The sequence below is a fragment of the Chelonia mydas genome, chromosome 1 (genome assembly GCF_015237465.2).
Source record: "Chelonia mydas isolate rCheMyd1 chromosome 1, rCheMyd1.pri.v2, whole genome shotgun sequence".
NCBI classification, from domain to species: domain Eukaryota; kingdom Metazoa; phylum Chordata; order Testudines; family Cheloniidae; genus Chelonia; species Chelonia mydas.
The window spans coordinates 239,074,589-239,093,370 of NC_057849.1; the positions used below are offsets into that span (position 1 = coordinate 239,074,589).

Consider the following 18,782-nt stretch of genomic DNA (forward strand, 5'->3'; position numbering starts at 1 on the left):
AATGCAGCTTTTCTCAAAAATTCATAAATAGATTCAGAGCACCAAAAATGCATTTTTCAATGAAAAAAATCTATTCATCAAAAGAATTTCACCCAGCTCCAGTCATACATAACCTAGCAAAATACAGGAGTTTATTGCACCCAGGTGTGGGGCTGGGATTGCAGGGAATGTTCAGAGTTGTTCCCACCCCAGGAGTGTGCATTAGAGATAGGGCTAGGAGGTGTAAAGCCTGAGGACTCACTGAGGGACAGTGAGTACTACTGGCTATGTACAGTAAACATGTATAAGGTTGGTGTCTCACCCATACATAGCTACAGCATCATGCAGATAGTTTTCTGACTACACTTATATGCAGCTATAAAATGGGGTGGGGACACTTGTAATTAAAAAGTGATGCTTCAGATTTTAATGGCACAAAACATCACGCAGCCACATTATGTGAATGTGCTGTTTTGTATTATGGTGTTTCTATTTTTCTCAACCAAGTTTCTGCAACCTAAGCAAATTCTTACCTTTATAGGACAATATATAACACACACAAATGTGTGTGTGTGTGTATTTGCCTAGTTTGGATTTTTTTAAATTCAAATGGGTTTAGCATTATCTGAAGATAAAAAGGTACCTTAATTTCGTCAACTGAACCTCACCTCTCCTTCCCCCGCATTCTCTCTGTTCACTGTTCCTCTCCCTTCCCTGCCCTTTCCCTCCTGCCATCTCTTTCCCATTCTCTCTTCTCCTTGTATTCCTTGCCCATGGACATCATCAGCAGGTGCTGCAGTTTCCCTATCTTTTATTCTAACCACCTGCATTGGTGTGGATGGGCTTATGGTTTCTCTCTCTCCCTCCTGCAGGATGTTTGTAGCACAGCAGATTGCCAACAGTAACCTCCTGCTCCTGGTTACAGATGCTGCCTGTGACTGCAGCATCTTCCCACCTGTCCTCCTGGAAGCAAAAGAAGTCAAATATATCCTTCTATCACAGTGTGTTAGACTCTGCAGCCCTTTCTGCTGTTCTCCCACTGCAACAATTAGTCGGGGGGTGGAAGATCGGTTCCTGTAGCAAATAGCATGGGGGAGGAGAAAAGAGGAAAGGGCAGGGAGGTATGCTCCATTTGTGATGCAGCAGGATGCGAGTGTGGGTACAACAGGCAGGCATGGTGGAGGGAGCAGGGAGACAGAGCAGGCAGGTTAGAGATGTGATTGGAAATGAAAATCTTCCCTTTTAGCCACCCAAGAAATCTAACCCCATTTAGAGCCTGGTTTTGAAAAGTGGCCTCCACTGTGATGAGCAGAGTGCTGTGCCAACCATTCACTGCAATGCATAGATATAGATATCTATGTATCCTGTATAGATATCTATGCTCGCTCCCTGCCCCACATACCCACGTGGGAAGGGAGCAGCAGCTCAGTGGGGACTCCAGCACTTTGGAGTAGCCCAAGCAGGGGTGTACGTGGATCCTCACACGCCCTCACTCCCCTGCACATACATGAGGACTCATGACTGAGCTGTAACTTGTTAAAAATACAAAAGTCCTTCCCATTCTGTTACTGCCCCTTATATATAACCTGTTACCTACCCTTCAAGCGGAAGATGGACCCGACTCTCCCCTTGTGAACTGGCCTCAATTGGCCATTACCTATTTGTATAAGCTACAGAGGGAGGGCATTTTGCAGACTATGCTGGGATTCTAGGGAATGCACTCACTGATCCACCAGCCCTTCTAGGGTCAGCAGCTTATTTAAATATACTAGAAAACCTAATCTGGGAACTTCTGAAACACAGGGAGAACAGCTGTAATGCTTTGTTTTTATAGAGCACTAGCAGATGACCTCAAAATGGCTCACAAACACTAACAGACTAAAGTGCCCCAGCACCTCTGAGAGGCAGGGAAGTATTGTTATCCACACTGGGGAAACTGAGGGACAAAAACACTGACTTGCCCACACTCGCACAGGAAGCCTGTGGTTGAGGCAGGAGTCAAAATTTTATCACCCTGCGCCCAAGGCAATGCTTTAACCACAAAATTATCCTGCCGCCCTCTGCTACAGAATATACAAAAATTCTTAACAAGGATCTCTGGGAACCTCAGTGAATGGAAACATGACTTTCCAATTGCCAGCCCCTGAGAGTGCTGGGGGAGGGCATAGAAGGTACGAACGTGTCAGACACTTCCATACAGACCAGTTAACTCTGTGCCTGGTATCACCCTCTAGCTCCCTCAGCAGGCTCAAATACAGCTGAATAGGAAAAGTAATGACTAGTTGGCATGATTTGTGATGTTAAAGAATAGCCATGGTAGAGGTGGGGGAAGAACCAAAGGGTTAGGATAATAGGGGGAGGAAAGAGACAGACATGATTGTGGTGGGAGAACAGACATTTGAGAACAGTGGCCCAGTTATTCTGAGTTCAGGTAAGTCACCTACAGCAGGTGTTTCTTTAATTCAGTCCTGCAGGATCATGCCCCTTCCTCATTAACTGGTCACATTAAGCTTTCGGTCCCTATTATCCTGTCACCATGAGGTAAAGTAGCTAAGCATTTCTGCCTTCTCCCCAGCCTCTGTTCTGTGCACTCCCTCCCCAGCACAGAGCCAACCTGCGCTTTCTTTTTACAATCTTTTTCTTCCATATCACAGCTTATTTCTTTATACAGCCTTGGAGACTAGTCCTCCCACGTTGTGAGTTTGTTTCTGTCCCGTCTTATCCTCCCTCCATCTGAATTCCTAGGGCCCTTGGACACAGCTCTAAGATTCAGTCATAGCCTCACTCAGCTGCGTGAGGGACCTCAGTCTTTTATCTGTGCTGCTTTTGTCCCGTTCTAAATGCTACTGTTGGTCTTAATGGCAATAAACATAACGCTTCGGTGAAGTGCGACAGGATGCGCTCCCAGAAACTGAGACGGCGGCCAGATACCTGCCACGCATTCCATCCGGAGGTACAGTAGGGACCATGGGGTGTTGCAGCTAGGGATGGGGGTGTCTTGTGTTGGGTCTCATTCACACCACTACACCTACTGCATAGGCTCAGAAATGCCCAAGAGCTTGTGTTTATGTTCATCCTATAGTGGTTTTCCGGCAAAGAGGACACTTAATTAAGGTGATCACGTTTTCAAAAATGCAAAACCGGCCCGTCCGCAATTCCCGGCCAATGGGAGCTGCAGAGGAGGCACTCAGGGCTGGGACAGCATGTAGAGCCTCCCTGGCCACCCCTACATCTACGAGCCTGAGGGATATGCCAGCTGCTTCGGGGGAGCTGCGTGAAGCCAGGCAGGGAGCCTGCCAGCCCTGCACCAACCAGACTTTTAGCAGCCCAGACAGCAGTGCTGACTGGAGCCACCAGGGTCCTCTTTCGAATGGGCGTTCCAGTAAAAAAATAAAAATAAAAAAAAAAATGGACACCTGGTAACCCTACTGGCAGAGGCCTTTGTTTTTAGACCATAAGATCCTAGGCTCCTACACCACACGTGTGTGTTTTAGCAAATGGCCAATCCCGTACATATGCAGCCTGCCATGGACCCAAGAGACTTTGCTACCTCAGCCTACTGCACCTAAAGGCAGGAAGTGCAGATCCTTGCACTAGTAAATGGCTGTGCGTGAATCCCTCAAAGCCTGTAAACTGGTGCATGGAGCTGGCTGCATGCAAAGGGCCTCAGTGGGGCTGCACTAGCAGTAAGTCCATGCAGGCTTTGGGAGCCTGAATCCCAGCACCGATGCCATGGGGTGTGGATCCTACAGCACTCAGAGGCTGGGGGAGCAATTTCTGGCACTGGTGCATGGGTCTTTGAGAGCTCTAAGACAGAGGTTTTAGGACAGTTGGTTTTCCAGCTGTCTACATGAATGTGTGACATGCTCTTGGAAGGTCCCCCAGCCTGAAGGCATGAGGCCCTTACTCTTGACCTGTCCCTTCCTCTCTGCTCAGTGTGATATTGTCCCACAGTATTCACTGCCTTGGTCATTGCGCTGGCTGCAGCCTCCACCCCCTTCATTCTATGAGCTCCTGAGCATCCTGGCAGTGGGATGAACCATTTTACTTGCCCTCTTGTGACCCTAGAAATAGATTTGCTGATCTTGTGCCTCCTCCTCATTTGTTCTCAGGAGAACGCTCAGGACTGCGGTGGAGCTGCTGAGATCTCAGCCTCGCTGACATTACTCCTTCTAGCGCTGGTGACCTTTGCTGTCCTCCTGCAGTGACAGAGTCTACCACGATCCTTACAGTTCGCAGAAATGGTGGATAATACAAGGGAGTCCATTACTTCCCGGGGACATTCTTAGAGCCAGAGTTGGAGCTGTAGGAGGGGAGGAGCCCACGATGTAGGCACATTGAGACTTCCTGTGGACTTGTGGGGACAAGGCATTAGAGACCCCTCACATATTGGCCTGTCTCTCTAACAAAAGGCGTATAGTTCAGTTTTGTGTTTACAATGGAAGCTATTTCTTCCGAAAGAACTTGCAGCTTGAGTCCTGGCCACCAGGGCTGAGGATCAAATGGGATTAACTGTCTATGCAATAAACACTGGATTGGCTATTCCCAGCTCTGGAGACATTACCTGACAGATCAGAGGAGCTCATGAGGGATGTGAAGGCTCCAGGAACATCTGATACCATCTTCCTGTGGCTGGTTCTGCCCCCTTCTGGCCTGGCACCTCACTTACACTTGCCTCTGCTGGTGATGGAGTCCATGCAGATGCCATGGGGATTTCACCAGTGCTATCCACTACGTAGCAGAGCTCTCCATAATGTAATCTGCCTTGCTGCACCACACCAGGCTGATTTACTACTGCATAGGATGGTTTGAACTGGGCACACATTGCCCTTCAGGAACAGCTGGGGTTTAGATATGGAATTTTATTTACTGAACATGTTGCTCACTGGGATCAAGGATTTTCAGCACCTTGGATTCCTGGTGGTTATGGGGCACAGGGAAAGTCCGTGAAGAACAGAGTTAGGTATAAACTGCAGGGCAGGGCAGCAGTAAGGAAAAATACCTCAGTGAGGCTCTGCACAAGGAGGTGGTTCCCCAACATAGGGAGGTTCCTAGAGACCAGATTCCCCACATCAGTGTTATACAATTCGTAACCTGGAGTGCACTATCTTAAAAGGAGATCTGAGCCGAGGAAACAGAACAACTTGGCTAGTTATACTTATTTCAGCAGAAACTGCCATAGAGCTTTGGTCCCCAGAACTGACTTCTCTTAAAAAGTGATTGAGCATCCTGGAAATTCTAACAAGCCTGCATACAAAAGGGAAAGGCACCTGTCTGTTAAAAACAAAATGAAATAGCCCCTCCAGTCGTAGGACCTACGTACAAAAAGAACAAAGGAGAAGAAGAGGAAGTGGGGTTTGTGCTGCCGTCTGCTTTCTCTGCAGAAGCAGCTAAGAACGAAGCACTCGGAGCTCCGCTGTCCTAATCAGTTGCTGAGGCCACAGGCTGGGCTAGAGACAGTGGCAGTCCCCCACTAATGATTCTGGTTGCTCCCAGCTGCCAGGCCATGTTTTCAGGCATTACAAACAATGACCAGGGAAGAGGAAACAAGGTCTCTTTTTTCCCCTCTTTTTTCTTTTTTCTTCTTTTTTTAAATGAAGTGCTTGCCATTGTCTCTTTAAAAACAAAGATATGGCATATTTTAAACAGATATTTAAGGTGTATTCTGTTATACTTGGGACTGATCTCAGCCTTGTAACTCCAAGCAACCCCAAGCCACTGGTCGTGATTACAGCCATGGCAGAGTCTATGGCCTGGCGGCAACTGTGTCATGCAACCCCTACAGTGCATTGGCAGCTTGCCAGGAGCTCAAGGGTTGGCCCTGATTTGCCTAAAATGGAGCAGATGGCAGGTGACTTAATTAGTAATACAGACATGGAGACTACATCTCCCAGCATGCAGTACTGTCAACTGCGCCAAGTTCTGTCGGGGCCTCTGAGTGCTGCCATAATACCAATAAAACATGAATAATAAAACAATAATGAGGCAAAATGATTAAAGCATAGTCCAGCAATGAGCATTGTTAGTTGTACCATTTGCTCCCACTTCCCACGGCTCCCCATTATTTGCTCTCTCTTGCACCATCTGTCCCTGAGCCAGCCCCTCCCCCTTTTAAAAAGGGCCAGACTTCCCCATTGTAGACCTTGGACTGGGCATGAAGGAATGACAGAAAGAAAGAAAAAAAGTAGCTAGCCAGGCAAGAGCTGCCAGTGTCTAAAGGAACTGTTGTGACATTTGGTTTGAGGGGGGTGGGGCATGGGGGAGATGGGGACAGAGGCCTCCTGGCCTCTCCTGCCTCTAGCTCCAGGCTCTGTGGGCAGCTCCAGCTGCTTCCCCTGCAGCAAAGACCTCCACCTGCCCTGGCATGGCAGAGGTGGTGAGGAGCTCGCTCACCTGCCCCCTCTCTGGCCAGATCCATCTGCTTCCCCTGCAGAAAGCTCCTTTGGAGTTTTAATCTAATGACACTGCATTTTGCCATGGTGCAGTTATAAATATTTCACAAGCATTCCCCCCTTCTCTCTCCCATAAGGGGGGGAATGCTTGTGAATGATGCTCACACTGAGCATGCTCTGAGTGATGGAGGAGGCCCCTGGGGTTTCAATTACTAACCTGCAGCACCATTTGGCCAGTGCTGGATGCTCCTTTGTCTGGGACTCCCTGCTGCCCACAGGGAAAGGAACATGATTTATAGACCCACTGTTAATGCTGTGACAGCCAGGCTTACTGTGGGGGAGCAAGCCAAGGGAAGCAAGCTAGCCGCATGAGGCACCATGTGCAGCCTCACAGAACGCTACACCACTGCACTCTCAAAAAGCCTGAACAAACAGGGTCTTGTGCAAAGCCAGTCCCAGCAGAGTCTACGCTTCCCAGAGCCCTGCTGTCAATCAGGGAGAAAGACAGATGCACAGACCAGAGAGGTGTACAGCAAACCTAAGAGTTTAGCCAACAGAGTACCATGAAGGCTGATGCCTGTCAAATTTCTTTGGAAGCACCTACTAAAAGAAAATGAGGAGAAATATGGATCCAAATAAGTAGATAAAGGGAAGAGTGGCCCTATCTACCCAGTGATGCTGCTGATGTGACCTGGGACCAAAGTGCAGAAGTCAGCCTTTTGTACTCCCTGAAGCGGTCATCGCTATACAGGCCTGTTTATGACTAAAGGCTGGTTTCCCTTGAAAGCAGACCTTTGCATTCCCTTGACTAGTGGCCTAACTGAGCACTGTCTGATGCTCCTGATATTTTTAATCCTTAGAAGGGTGAAAGGTTTTCTTTTTGACTCTCAAAAGGTGCTCCAATCATACACCTACAGCTTCCCCTGTCTGCGACATAGTGGGATTTACTGTGCTCCCAAGCTCTGGTTGCTTGCTGGTTTGGCGGGGATATCAGCTCTCACGTGGCCCTGGAGTTAAGGGAAAATGCCCAGAAAAAGCAGCTGCTCCTACGGCCATCTTCCTCAGCCCTGCACACTTGGCAGCTCAGGCAAAAACAGGACAGAAAAAAACCAAAACAAATCACAACTGCAGAAGTAAACTAGCAGCTGTGAAAGAAGCCATTGTTCAGCTCCAGCTGAGTGGCATTATGCTGCCACCGTAGCATGGCATGATGATGCACAGCTGTAATTTTCTCCTCCTTGTTTAGGGCAGAGGCAACAATGTCTGTTTGCACACCTGTGCACATGCACATGGGGCTGTGGATCTCAGTTTTTTTTATGGAGGAGGCAAGATTTGAGGTGGGAGGGGCAGCTTATAATGCCTCTCTCATTCCATCATGACCCAAGAAGGCTTCCCTATGAAAGTTTCCCCCAGTCCCTGCCCCTTTTGCAGGAAAGGTTTCGGGTTGACAAGTCTGCATTTTCTAATGAAAAACGGTCTTGGCCAAAAATTCCCACTCAGCTCTACTTTGTTGTAATTGTATTGTAGAGAGAAGCACAAGAGAGCCTGCTTCTCAGGTGAATCCGAGGAATAAAGGGCACAGCTGAGACGTTTGGTTCTAGATGGGGAATACATGACAAATGCAATTTCTTCTGGGACAATGAACTGAGTTTACAGGATGAAGGACTGGCCATTTTTATTTACTTTACTAAACTCTAAAAGATGCTGTGTATATTCCAGAGCAGATTCTATTCCTGGAACCTAGGACACAGATCTGGAGTTTTAACTCAGTAACACTCAGCTAACTTATTTGGATTTTGAATCCACATCAGCCAGATGGTTTGATTTAGCACTGCAAGTCCAGTATCTAAGAAATGAGGGAGTGGGCACAGGGGTGTGTGTGACAGCCACTTAGCATAGACACAGTCGTTTGACATACAAAATAGGTAGCATGGGAGTGACTGTTGCCTAGATCAATGAAATTCTTGCTATGAGGGAAGGCCTTGAGGATGGAGGAGCTGGGCATTTGGAGTTGTCAGAGTTAATTGAAGCATCTCCAGCACTAAGGTCTTGTCTACACACAAACACACACCAGTTTAAACCAGTGCAAACCCACATGGCACTTAGTTCAGTTTAAGAGTGGTTTAATTGCAGTTTAGCTTCAACCTATATTCCTAATCAATTTAAGGCAAACTAACGTAAACTGGTTTAAACCAAAATAAGAGTGCCCAAACAGCCTTTCCCACCAGTTTAACTAAAATTGGTTTATAATCATACCTTTAGTTAAAACCACTGCAACTCAGCACATAGACACACCCTGAAACTATGGATAATGGTTTCTCTGCTTCAGACAGATCACATTTCCTGCTTGGTCTCAGAGCTGAGATGTTCACTCGTTTGCGTGCACCCAGGAAGAAGTCAGTCACACAGGAATACATGATGTCCATGCCTGTTCGCCCTCTCACAATGAGAAACACTGCTCTGGGCTGACTAGTAAATCTGCTCAACCATGTGTGATTGTGGCACAGCCTCGTTGTTTATAATCCCCAAAACAAACTACAGTAGAGATTCTCCCAGGAAGAAGGATCCACATGCCCCTAGAGTTTTTCAGAAGTGCACCATGAGAATTCTGTAAACAGCCAGGACGTGCTCCAGGGTGGGAACAGAGAACATCTGCCACCCTCCTCCTTCCAGTGAGATGAGGAAAGGAGCAACGCTGAGGGATACATCATGCAGAAGCTTATCAATCATGATATTTATTCATTCCCACAGCTGCATACAATGCAGGCATGGGATTGACAGTGGCAGTTCTTAAGAGAAGTCTGCTGAAGCAGAAAGCAGTGGTTGTGGCCTTCATAAAAGGTGCTGGTGGATTCAAGCAGCATCTACTGATAGAAGCTGTCTGGGGAGATCAGAGCTATGAAGACCTAACTTCCTTCCTATAGCAGTAGCAGCACTGTGGCCTTGATTAGTAGCAACAATATAGCTCTGAAGGCATTTAATTCAATGTCCCCCCGCCACAATCTTGAGTCCTGAGCTGAAAGGGGAGTGGTGGGAGGAAGCACACATTTTGGTTAAAATTCAGAAGTGCATTTGATGGGGGTTTGCAAAATGAGAAATGCCATGCTACAGGATAAAGTTATCCTACTACCTAGAACAGTGGCTGCAGCAAATATAAAAGCCCTGCTTTATACTGTACCACTTAAACATGATGCAGAATCTTAGCTCACATTGCTCGGCCTGTGGCAGAACTCCCACCTGCATTACTAAACCCTCAAGTACAACAGGGCATGGATGGCTCCTTAGCTCTAACTAGGAAATGGTTTATGGGGGAAGAAACTGAGAATTAGGAAAGTTAGCCTTGGACTTACCTCACAGCATCAGGTGGTTGCAGTAATGTGTTTGGGATATTGTCCTGAAAATGAAAGCAGAAGCCTTTCAGCTGAGCTGCAGCTGTTTGACTTAAAAGCACGTAAGCTTTGTGGAGCAGGAACCAAGCCTTCTTCTGTTTGGCAAAATCTTAGTGTACCATGGACCCTCTGGGAAATAATAATGGATCAGTGTAAAGCTGGTGGGAAACCTCAGGATTCCAAGAAGGGGACCACACATACGAGAATGCTCCTCCCCCCCCTCCACCCCCCAAGATGATTAATGGGGAGGCAGTTGGCTCAGTCTTTGGTTCAACTGTATGCCCATCTAGCATATGATGGGGGCTATAAAAGCTCCTCTGACCATACCCAGGTAAGGTGCTTTGCTAATAGCAGTGCCTGTTGATATTTTCTACACTGGAGAAAGTTGGTAGTCTCATGTGAAACTTATTTACTAGAAAGAGGTACCAGACAGAAATGTTATTTAACTTTTGTATTTTGTTGCATGAAGTTATTTTGGCAGCACCACTGAATGACCAATTTGTACTGAGTTGACCAATTTTTAGTGTTAGTCAGAACATCTCTCCACCAGAGTGTGGCTCCAGGAATATCAAAACAGCTTCTAACATTCACTGTCCTTCACAAGAGCTTCCGGCATCCTTGCTTCCCACCAGCTTGGTGCCCAGTTCCCAGCCCTCCAGCAGGTAACCTCCTCACTGATTTAGAAGATGAATTCCACTTTTTTCCCCAGAGGAAGCCTTAGACCCTATTTCCTTTCATCATTTATTTGTATTATGGTAGCCCTAGAGGCCCCACTACAGTCAGTATGCCATTGTGCTAGGCACTGTAAATAGCAAAATAATCCCAGTTTAGTAAGGAAATACGCTTTGTAGCATTTAACACATATTTGTTATTAGTTTTCACTCAGTGCTACTGCAGTGTTCTTTTCTGCTACCCTATGCACAATAAGGAGCTGTAAAGTTAAGGACTACTAGAGGGTCGGCTGGGCTCCATGGCAGCACAAAGGCTCATCTAATTCCCAGTCCAGCAGATGCCTGAGAAGACGGACAGGGTAAAGAAAGGCAATCTTGCCCAGGGAGACTGAAATACACTCATCCCCCTGCCCTTTGGAACATAACATAAGAATGACCACACTAGGTCAGACCGATTGTCCATCCAGCTCAGTATCCTGTCTTCCGACAGTGGCTGCTGCTAGATTCTTCAGAGAGAATGAACAGATCAGGGCAATTACTGAGTGATCCATCCTATTGTTCAGTCCCAATTTCTGGCAGTTGAGACACCTGGAGCTTGGGTTTCCATCCCTGGCCATCTTTTTTTAAAACCCAGTTGTACTTTTGGCCATCACAGCATTCCCCAGCAACAAGTTTCACATGTTAACTGCATTGTGTGAAGCAATAAGTGTTAACACTAGTGACAGTCCAAACCACATTCTGACCCACCTTCATACTCCATGCACCAAGTTCTTCCAAGAGTAAAAAGCACTGACCAAGTTTTATTTTCTAATCCAAAGCAGTCAAATCCAGGTGACTCTTGGGGCAGTACTTCAAAACAGGCTTCTCTAGAAATTTAGTGCAGATATTGTCTATCCGAGAAAGGGATGCTTGGCAATAGGAAAGTGACTCATTGATGGCAATGATGCCAACAGGTCCCCTTAGCCCACAATTACTCAGCCAGCGTTTAAAACGGTTCTCCTGCTAGTGCAGACAGGATACACAATAAAGGAAGCATACAGAACACTGTGGGAGCAAGTGTCTACCGGACTTTTTGATAACGAAGCCATTTAACTTTGTAAGTAGCTGCCAAACCATTTTTAATGTCCGGAAACATCCATGGTCCTGGAATCACAAACAAGCTGTTTGCTAGACTGATCCAGTTTATAAAACAGTTTTAAACAGGATTTGCCCAACTGTTGACGAGACAAAAAACTTATTCTAAAACAATTTGAGACAAGTCAGGACCTACAATGCAAATAGTGTCTAAGGAGGCCTAGAAGTAAAGCAATGTTTCCATCATACAACATACATGAACAAAACTTAAATTTGGTGTATTAGGCATAGAGGCATGAGTGACAAGCTTGATCCCTATGGTGTCAAACTCAAGGTCCATCAGTACAGCAGTGGGTGAAGGCCACAATTAAAGTATGAAGACTTAATCCAGGTGAGCACACAATATCTGCTGTGTATGGGCAACCTTGCTTAAGGCAGAGTTTAAAGAAATAAAATAGCACTGATCTCAGACTCATAAGCAAGTCAGACTGGACTTGTACTTCCCTCACTTGAGCCATAGATAAAGGGATGCTATCTAGCAGCACTTGTGCAACTATTTGCTAGCATCTAGGTCCTGTTCTAGTGTTCACAGTACATCCCCAACCCTGCTCCAAGCAAGTAATGAGAACTCTCCAGGTCTCAGTTTGACATCTGGACTATCAGACCCCTTAGTAAGAAGCTGATTGGTCAGCCAGAAGCGTTGGGGGAGGGAGAAAATAAATTGTTTTATTCTTGTAAACATCATACAAAGCAACAAAGAGCCAAACTTGGTCAATATCCCATTTGGTTCTTTTATTAGCAGAAGTTAAGAACACAGCAAGTCATGAGATCCCATCTTATATGGAACCAATCACCAGAGACCCCAACCATCAAAAATCCCAAAATGTGCTTTGTTGCTTCCAACAGTAAGCAATTTAAAAAAGAAAGAAAATACTGAACAAGGCCACTATTTAATGAGGAAGGAAAGGAGCTGTAGGTCCTATCTATTCTATGGCAATAATCTGCACACAGAGCAAGCAAGCCTCTGACCGCTGAGAGTAAGGCATTCAGGTGCCAACCTGGGAAGAGTTCTCAGCAAGTGCTACTGGGGGGTGGGGGGTGGGCGGGGGAGGAGGAGAGTGCACAGCTAGGCAGTTTATTGGAGCACAAAAACTTCCTAAACAGAGATTGACTGGGTTAAGAATAGCAGGTGAAGTGTGTTTTTGTAATAGTTCTGTGCTGTGTTGGGCCAAGTTACAATGTTCCTTCAGGGAGTGAGCATAGGGTGATTCAGGATGGAGACTGCCACTTTTGCTGGTATTAATACAGAGGTATCCAAAGTGCTTTCCAGAACAAGTCTGGTTCTGATATGTACCATTGCTTTCTCAAGTAGCAGAGCACACCTCCTGCCAATGCACACCTCATTAAAAGTGCCTGGTTAATACTGCTCTGTATTCCAGTTAGGCACTGCACAAACCCACAAGACAATACAAGCCTTTCCTTCAATCCTATTGACATCTACTATGGTGATCCAACCAAGAAAAACATCCCTCTAAGCCTCCCACAAGCTCCAATAAAGCACCTCTTTCTACAGCTGAGCTTTATTTCAAAATTTCTGAAAATAACCAACCAAAAGGCAAAAGAGAAAATACTTGCTCCTTAGAGTCAGTGAGGAACCTTGAAGATAATCAAGGTCTTCCACTTCTATTCAACCCTATTAGACAAGATAACTGCTTGAAACAGTCATTAATAGCCTGGATTCCCAAGAATGTTTACTTGTAAGATCTCTGCAATCCCCATTTTTCACTTGCAAATTTGAATTTTCACCCTTTAAAAATTTAGAACAATTTTACCTTCCTATTGCTTTGTGAAGCACAGCGTTTTAGGAGCTGTTTAACTAATCCTATGTGAGAGGTAACAACTCTTAAGTTTCCAGCAACTAGACTCTTACTCCATTACATAAAACTTCTGTGTCAGACTATATATCTGACAATCAGTTTTGCCCCATGACTCAGAAGATTCTCCAACAAATTTGCTTCTCTCTCTGGCTTCTGACTAGGCTCCAGAGATGAAGCCACACCAACCCAATGAGAGAAGACTATGCGCTTCCTGCTATACAGAGGCTCCACAATAGTCCAAATGGTCTCAATTTTACTTCCAGGTTAAAAAAATAAATAAAAATAATAAATTAAAAAAAGCCAGCTATCCCATTGGTTAAGCAGGGCTGGGAAATTCCATTGGCGGGACCTGAGAAGTGAGAACTGTGCAGGTTTAGTACAGATTTAAAAGTCACAAGATTCTGTAGGCCAGGGGGCTTTGTACACACATGAAGGTGATGCATTAGGTCAAGAGAAACCATTAAATCTGAGTGCTTTCTGCTGGCTGCTTCACAGCACAGCACTGCCCATGATACCAGGGGAAGTCAGCTGCTCCCCCAGCAGGAGCAGCGGCAACAGTAGGACAGGGAGTCTATTGCAGGACAGGGAATTTAGTAAATTTAACACTGGAAAACATTAGGACTTCTGTGGATAAGGAAGAAATCCAATAAAAAAAATCGAGTGTGTGCAAGCAGCCAAACAGTATTCTTCCTTTGAGTGCACAGCTCCTTCCTTTCAGTGCCAGCCTATCTTCCCCACCCCCATTACTCCTCACATGCTTACCCACCTGAGTAGCTGTTCTATTCTTTGACAAGTGCCATTAGCATCATATAATCATATCAAAGCATGGCAGATCCATGAATGGCAACCAAAAAGCTAGTGGCTTTTGTTTGCAGAAAGGCCATTGCCAACATTCATGGGCCATGTTCTGAGCCCACTCCAAACGCTGACCAGAATGCCATATTGCCCAATACATGCCAGCTTCTGGGAAGAGTCTGCAGGACCATCATGCCTCACTCCCAAGGATTTTATCTGATCCTCCTGCAGTCACCTTTTTTGTGCAAAATTGAAACAGTGTGTGGTACTTGCATGTTGCATCTATACAAAACCCCTTTCCCCCCCACCCCGTTTAAAACATTTATATAAATTTATTTTAAACAGAAAGTTAGAAATCTTATTTACAATTTTTTCCCCAAAAGAGCATCTAAAATCAGCTCCTTCCCCTGCCCCTAAAGATGATATAAATCTTAGCCTAGATTTAAAAAAGAAAACTGCTAAGCCATCCCTCCCATTTTCTACAAATAAATATGGCATTGAACAGAAGCCGATTTTGACACGGTCCTCTATAGCTCAATCTGCAGATCAAGAATAAGTTAGGGTTTAAGAATTTCCTGGTCTTCAAATTGATTCATTCCATCGTTTGAGGTATAAATTTCTTGTGTCAGAAATCCCAAGAAGCTTCCATATCCCATCACGAGGCTTGGATTCTCAGGTGTTCACGTCGCTAGCCCGTTAACATCAACGCCTCTTGCAGTCCTCTGTTTTGGTTATGATCCTGGGCTGAAGGCAGCTTTTACTGCATGTCTGCCTCCTCCGTGCAGCCTCCCCCAACTGTGAAACGGAACTCCTGAAGGTTTGAAACACCATGGAAGTGCACAAAAGCTCCGGCCACTACGAAGATGTGAAACAGCTGATGGGAGTGGAACTGTGGAAACAAGACATTACTGTTCAGCCAGAGACCCATGGAATCCAAGTACCAACCTCTTTCCAAAGAGATGTGTTGGGCTGAAGCATATAGCAGTGCACAGCAGCAGCAGCTTAAGATTACTTGCTGGGCTATTCAAGATCCCATATTGCACCAGTCACTGTATTATCACTGCTACAGCATCTCCCCCTCTTCCAAGCTATATTCATTGGAAGCAGGGGGAAAAAGAAATCTGCTTCAGATTTCACAGCCACCAGGATCACTTGCACACTTGAAATCTGAAATGAAGCTGTATGCCTTTCCTTCATATCCGTCTTTGGCAGATATCACACCAGCATGCTTCCAGTTCCCAGGCCAAAAGGCTTAGCAGTACAGTGTATTTTTTTCCTTAGACTCTTAATGCCTCGCAATAGGGATACACTGTAGCTGCTGGGATTACTGACATGTCCCATCTTACACACGTGGATAGGTACTGGAGCTCTGCTCTAGTCCTGGACGCAATGTCATCAAGTGGATTTTCAAAACACAGTTGTACTGTCTGCTCCTCCACCATAAGGGGAGCCAGGCTGAACATGAGTCAACAAGTAGTTTGAGGTTTTAGTTAATACTAAAAATCTGAAGTTCAGTCACTGGCTATCCAGGATAAAAACCCAGGAAGCGAGGGATTACAGTGCAGCAGAATAGACACCATGAGGACATGATATTGAGCATACCTCCCAGGTTAAAGGAAGAGGTAGTAGCATGAGCAATGGGTTTGCATAAATGCTGTATATCTATCTGAAGTATCCCTAGGAGACTAGAAGCAAAGCGTCATGCATATGACAGAGCCTCAGTGACAAGGTACAGTCCCACAGCTAGCCTTTGTAAAGGCATTTCAATGATTTCTAACAGCATTGTGTCAACTTTTCAATGATCAAATCCACTAATCTGTTCCCAAATTATGAAATCTCAAAAGCAGCTTTTAAAGCAGTCACAGTTGGTTGCCATAATCAAAGAAACACAAAAGCATAGCAATACCAGACCTCAACATAACAAGCTTGTGTGTCACAATCTTAGTACCCAGTTACTTTGCAGACTCACCCAGATATCACACTTGCCCGGGAAGAATCTCTCTGGTATACGAGCAGCATACAGCGCAGCACCAGTGATGTACAGACAGGCCATGAGTGCCAGCCAGCCTATCTGCCCCATTGTGGCTGCCTTGAGAAGGCCCTCAGAGATGACAAAGTGCAGGGTGGGGATGACACCACTGAGGCCGAGACCCAGAAATACTCCTAGGAGGTAAGGAAAATGGTGGAGTCAGGCTTGGACAAAGAAAGCAGCAATAGGCAGAGCCTAACATTCACAAAAGACTTAAGGTGGAAGCTGTTGAAGTGGGAGGTCCGAAGTATGGCAGCAAGTTTATGCCATAACAAAGTAAGTGCTCAAGAAAGTACAGAGTCCCTTGATACACTACGGGTACTGGTCAGCAGTTCTTCTAGACATACTAAATGTTATTTCGCTTAAAGTTAGTGCCTCTTTGTACAGGCCATCTATGCACCAACTTGAGTGTTAACATTCTTGGGCTACAGAGGGCGCCTAGATCCCATAAAATATTCTGCTACTGAAAGAGTATGGTAGAGAATGACATGCAAGAAAAAGGAAATGACCAGTGATGTAGACTGGGGTGGGCAAACTACAGCCCGTGGTCCAGATCCGGCCTGCCAGCCATTTTAAGCCGGTCCTCGAGCTCCTGCTGGAGAGTGGGGTCTGGGGCTTGCCCGGCTCCAGCACTCTGACACTTCAGCCAGGGAGTAGGGTCAGGGGCTGCTCCATGTGGCTGGCGGAAGCAGCCGCATGGCCCCTCTATGGTGCTCAAGCTGGGAAGCAGGGTCGGTGGCCTCTCCTCGTGGCTCCTGGAAACCACAGCATGGCCCCACTCTGGCTCCTGCGTGCTCTAATGGCCCCCTCCGGTGCTCCAGTGGGCCATCTGGCCGCACCCCTGTGGGGGAGCGAGAGAAGGGACATGCCGCTGCTTCCGGGAGCCATTTGAGGTAAGCACCACCCAGAGGCTGCACCCCTGAGCCCCCTCCCACCCTCCAAACCCCTCGATCCCAGCCCAGAGCACCCTCCAAACCCCAAATCCCTCATCCGCAGCCCCACCCCAGAGCCCGTACCCTCAGCTGGAGCCTGCACCCCTTCCTGCACCCCAACCCCCTCCCCCAGCCCTGATCCCCCTCCCACCCTCTGAACCCCTCAGTCCCAGCCCAGAGCACCCTCCTATACCCCAAACTTCTCATCCCTAGCCCCACCCCAGAGTCTGCACCCCCAACCAGAGCTCTCATCCTACCACACCCCAACCCCAATTTTGTGAGCATTCATGGCCCGCCATACAATTTCTATTCCCAGATGTGGCCCTCGGGCCAAGAAGTTTGCCCACCCCTGATGTAGACTATTTACAGTATAGCATACAGGTTGCCCCAGGAACAACATAGAAGAAATTGCACCTGAGGCTTATCTGACCCTGTAACTTGCCAGATCACAGCTTGGCTGATTTCAAAATTGTCCTAGCATAGAGTATTAAACCCTAAAGATCTGAATAAGAAGTCTTTTCGGAAAGGAGTTCCGTCCCCCATACAGTTAATATTCAGGAGACTGAACTCCCTGCTGTATCCGGACAGTCAGACCGTTCCTGAATATAAGGAATAGTACCTTGGAGTGCACACAGGTTTGTATACACACAAAACCCAACATGAAGAAACATGAGAAACTTGAGATACCATTAAACTGTTACCCAAAGACTCCTTATTCTTGACTGGTGAAGGCAACAGTAACTATTCTTGTCTACCATAGTCAAAGGGAGAAAAGCTAGATATCCACAAGATTACGATTATATGTCAATTGCTCAGCTGCACTCAGCAGGGAGGCTAACTACCACGTTTAGCGAACCTAATGGATTACAGCCGTAAGACAAGTCCATGGGAGTCAGACACAGACTGCTAGTATCTCACCTTTAAAAGGGGAGAGAGCTGTTTAATAATGATGGAAATACCGTTAACTGCCTCTCCCATTTCATGTGCTGCCCCCTACTCCTGCATCCAGAGGGTCTAACTTAACACCAATGCCTCTCTTACAGCAGATGTGCCAAGTTTACTGTCCAAGAATGTGTTAGTTGTGTTTCCCACACACTAGGACATCCTTGGGCAATGCAGGCTTTTCCTAGGAGTATGCTTTTGTAATGAGTCAGTAGGAAGAAGCAACTGTAGTAAAGAAGCAAAAAATAAATTTTGGTTTTTACCTGCTCTTACCCCTCGGTACTCAGGGGTTGCAAACATGTCCCACTGGGAGACTATTATGGCTGCAATGCCCAGGACACAAATCACAATCAAGTAGATGAAGCAGGGCTGAGGGTTGCAATAGAAGGAGTAGTACAGCCATGGAACAAAGCTGCCCATGATGAGAAGTGCGATGCCCGAGTAATCCAGCCTAGAACAGGATAAAACAGGTTGACAAAGAAAGCCAACCCCAGAAGTTCTTGTACCACCCCATGTACTGTTTATCCTAAGAGCCAATTTATCACTGTAAAATGAGATTACTTATCTTGTTCACTGAATGATTACTTCCACAGACCCCCGCCCCCCACCCCCCCGCAGAGGTTACTTGCCTAGCCAGGCAGTCATTAGACCATTTTTGAGCAGTGGTCAGTAGGTGTATGCTGCTCCCCATAGCCCAACATT

The 18,782-nt window shown here is 46.4% G+C and overlaps 2 protein-coding genes across 7 annotated transcripts in view; one reads left to right on the forward strand and one right to left on the reverse strand.

Annotated features, from left to right (window-relative positions):
• The window catches only part of CACNA2D4 (calcium voltage-gated channel auxiliary subunit alpha2delta 4), a 203,355-nt gene extending 195,552 nt beyond the window's left edge, over window positions 1-7,803 (forward strand). For 4 of the 5 annotated variants that reach the window (XM_037877774.2, XM_043540197.1, XM_043540189.1 and 1 more), the window contains 3 exons: window positions 852-964; window positions 2,850-2,932; window positions 4,092-7,803. In XM_037877774.2, coding sequence (XP_037733702.1) covers window positions 852-964; window positions 2,850-2,932; window positions 4,092-4,187 — 292 coding nt within the window. In that variant the 3' untranslated portion in view covers window positions 4,188-7,803. Of the gene's footprint in view, window positions 1-851; window positions 965-2,849; window positions 2,933-4,091 lie in introns of those variants that run through there. The other variant, XM_043540200.1, reaches the window with a different exon arrangement.
• Window positions 7,804-12,272: 4,469 nt separating this feature from the next.
• ADIPOR2 (adiponectin receptor 2) overlaps window positions 12,273-18,782 on the reverse strand; it is a 70,911-nt gene continuing 64,401 nt past the window's right edge. For both annotated transcript variants that reach the window (XM_007070806.4, XM_043540254.1), the window contains exons 6-8: window positions 18,344-18,531; window positions 16,147-16,340; window positions 12,273-15,066 (exon numbers count right to left, since the gene is read on the reverse strand). In XM_007070806.4, coding sequence (XP_007070868.1) covers window positions 14,935-15,066; window positions 16,147-16,340; window positions 18,344-18,531 — 514 coding nt within the window. In that variant the 3' untranslated portion in view covers window positions 12,273-14,934. The remainder of the gene's footprint in view (window positions 15,067-16,146; window positions 16,341-18,343; window positions 18,532-18,782) is intronic.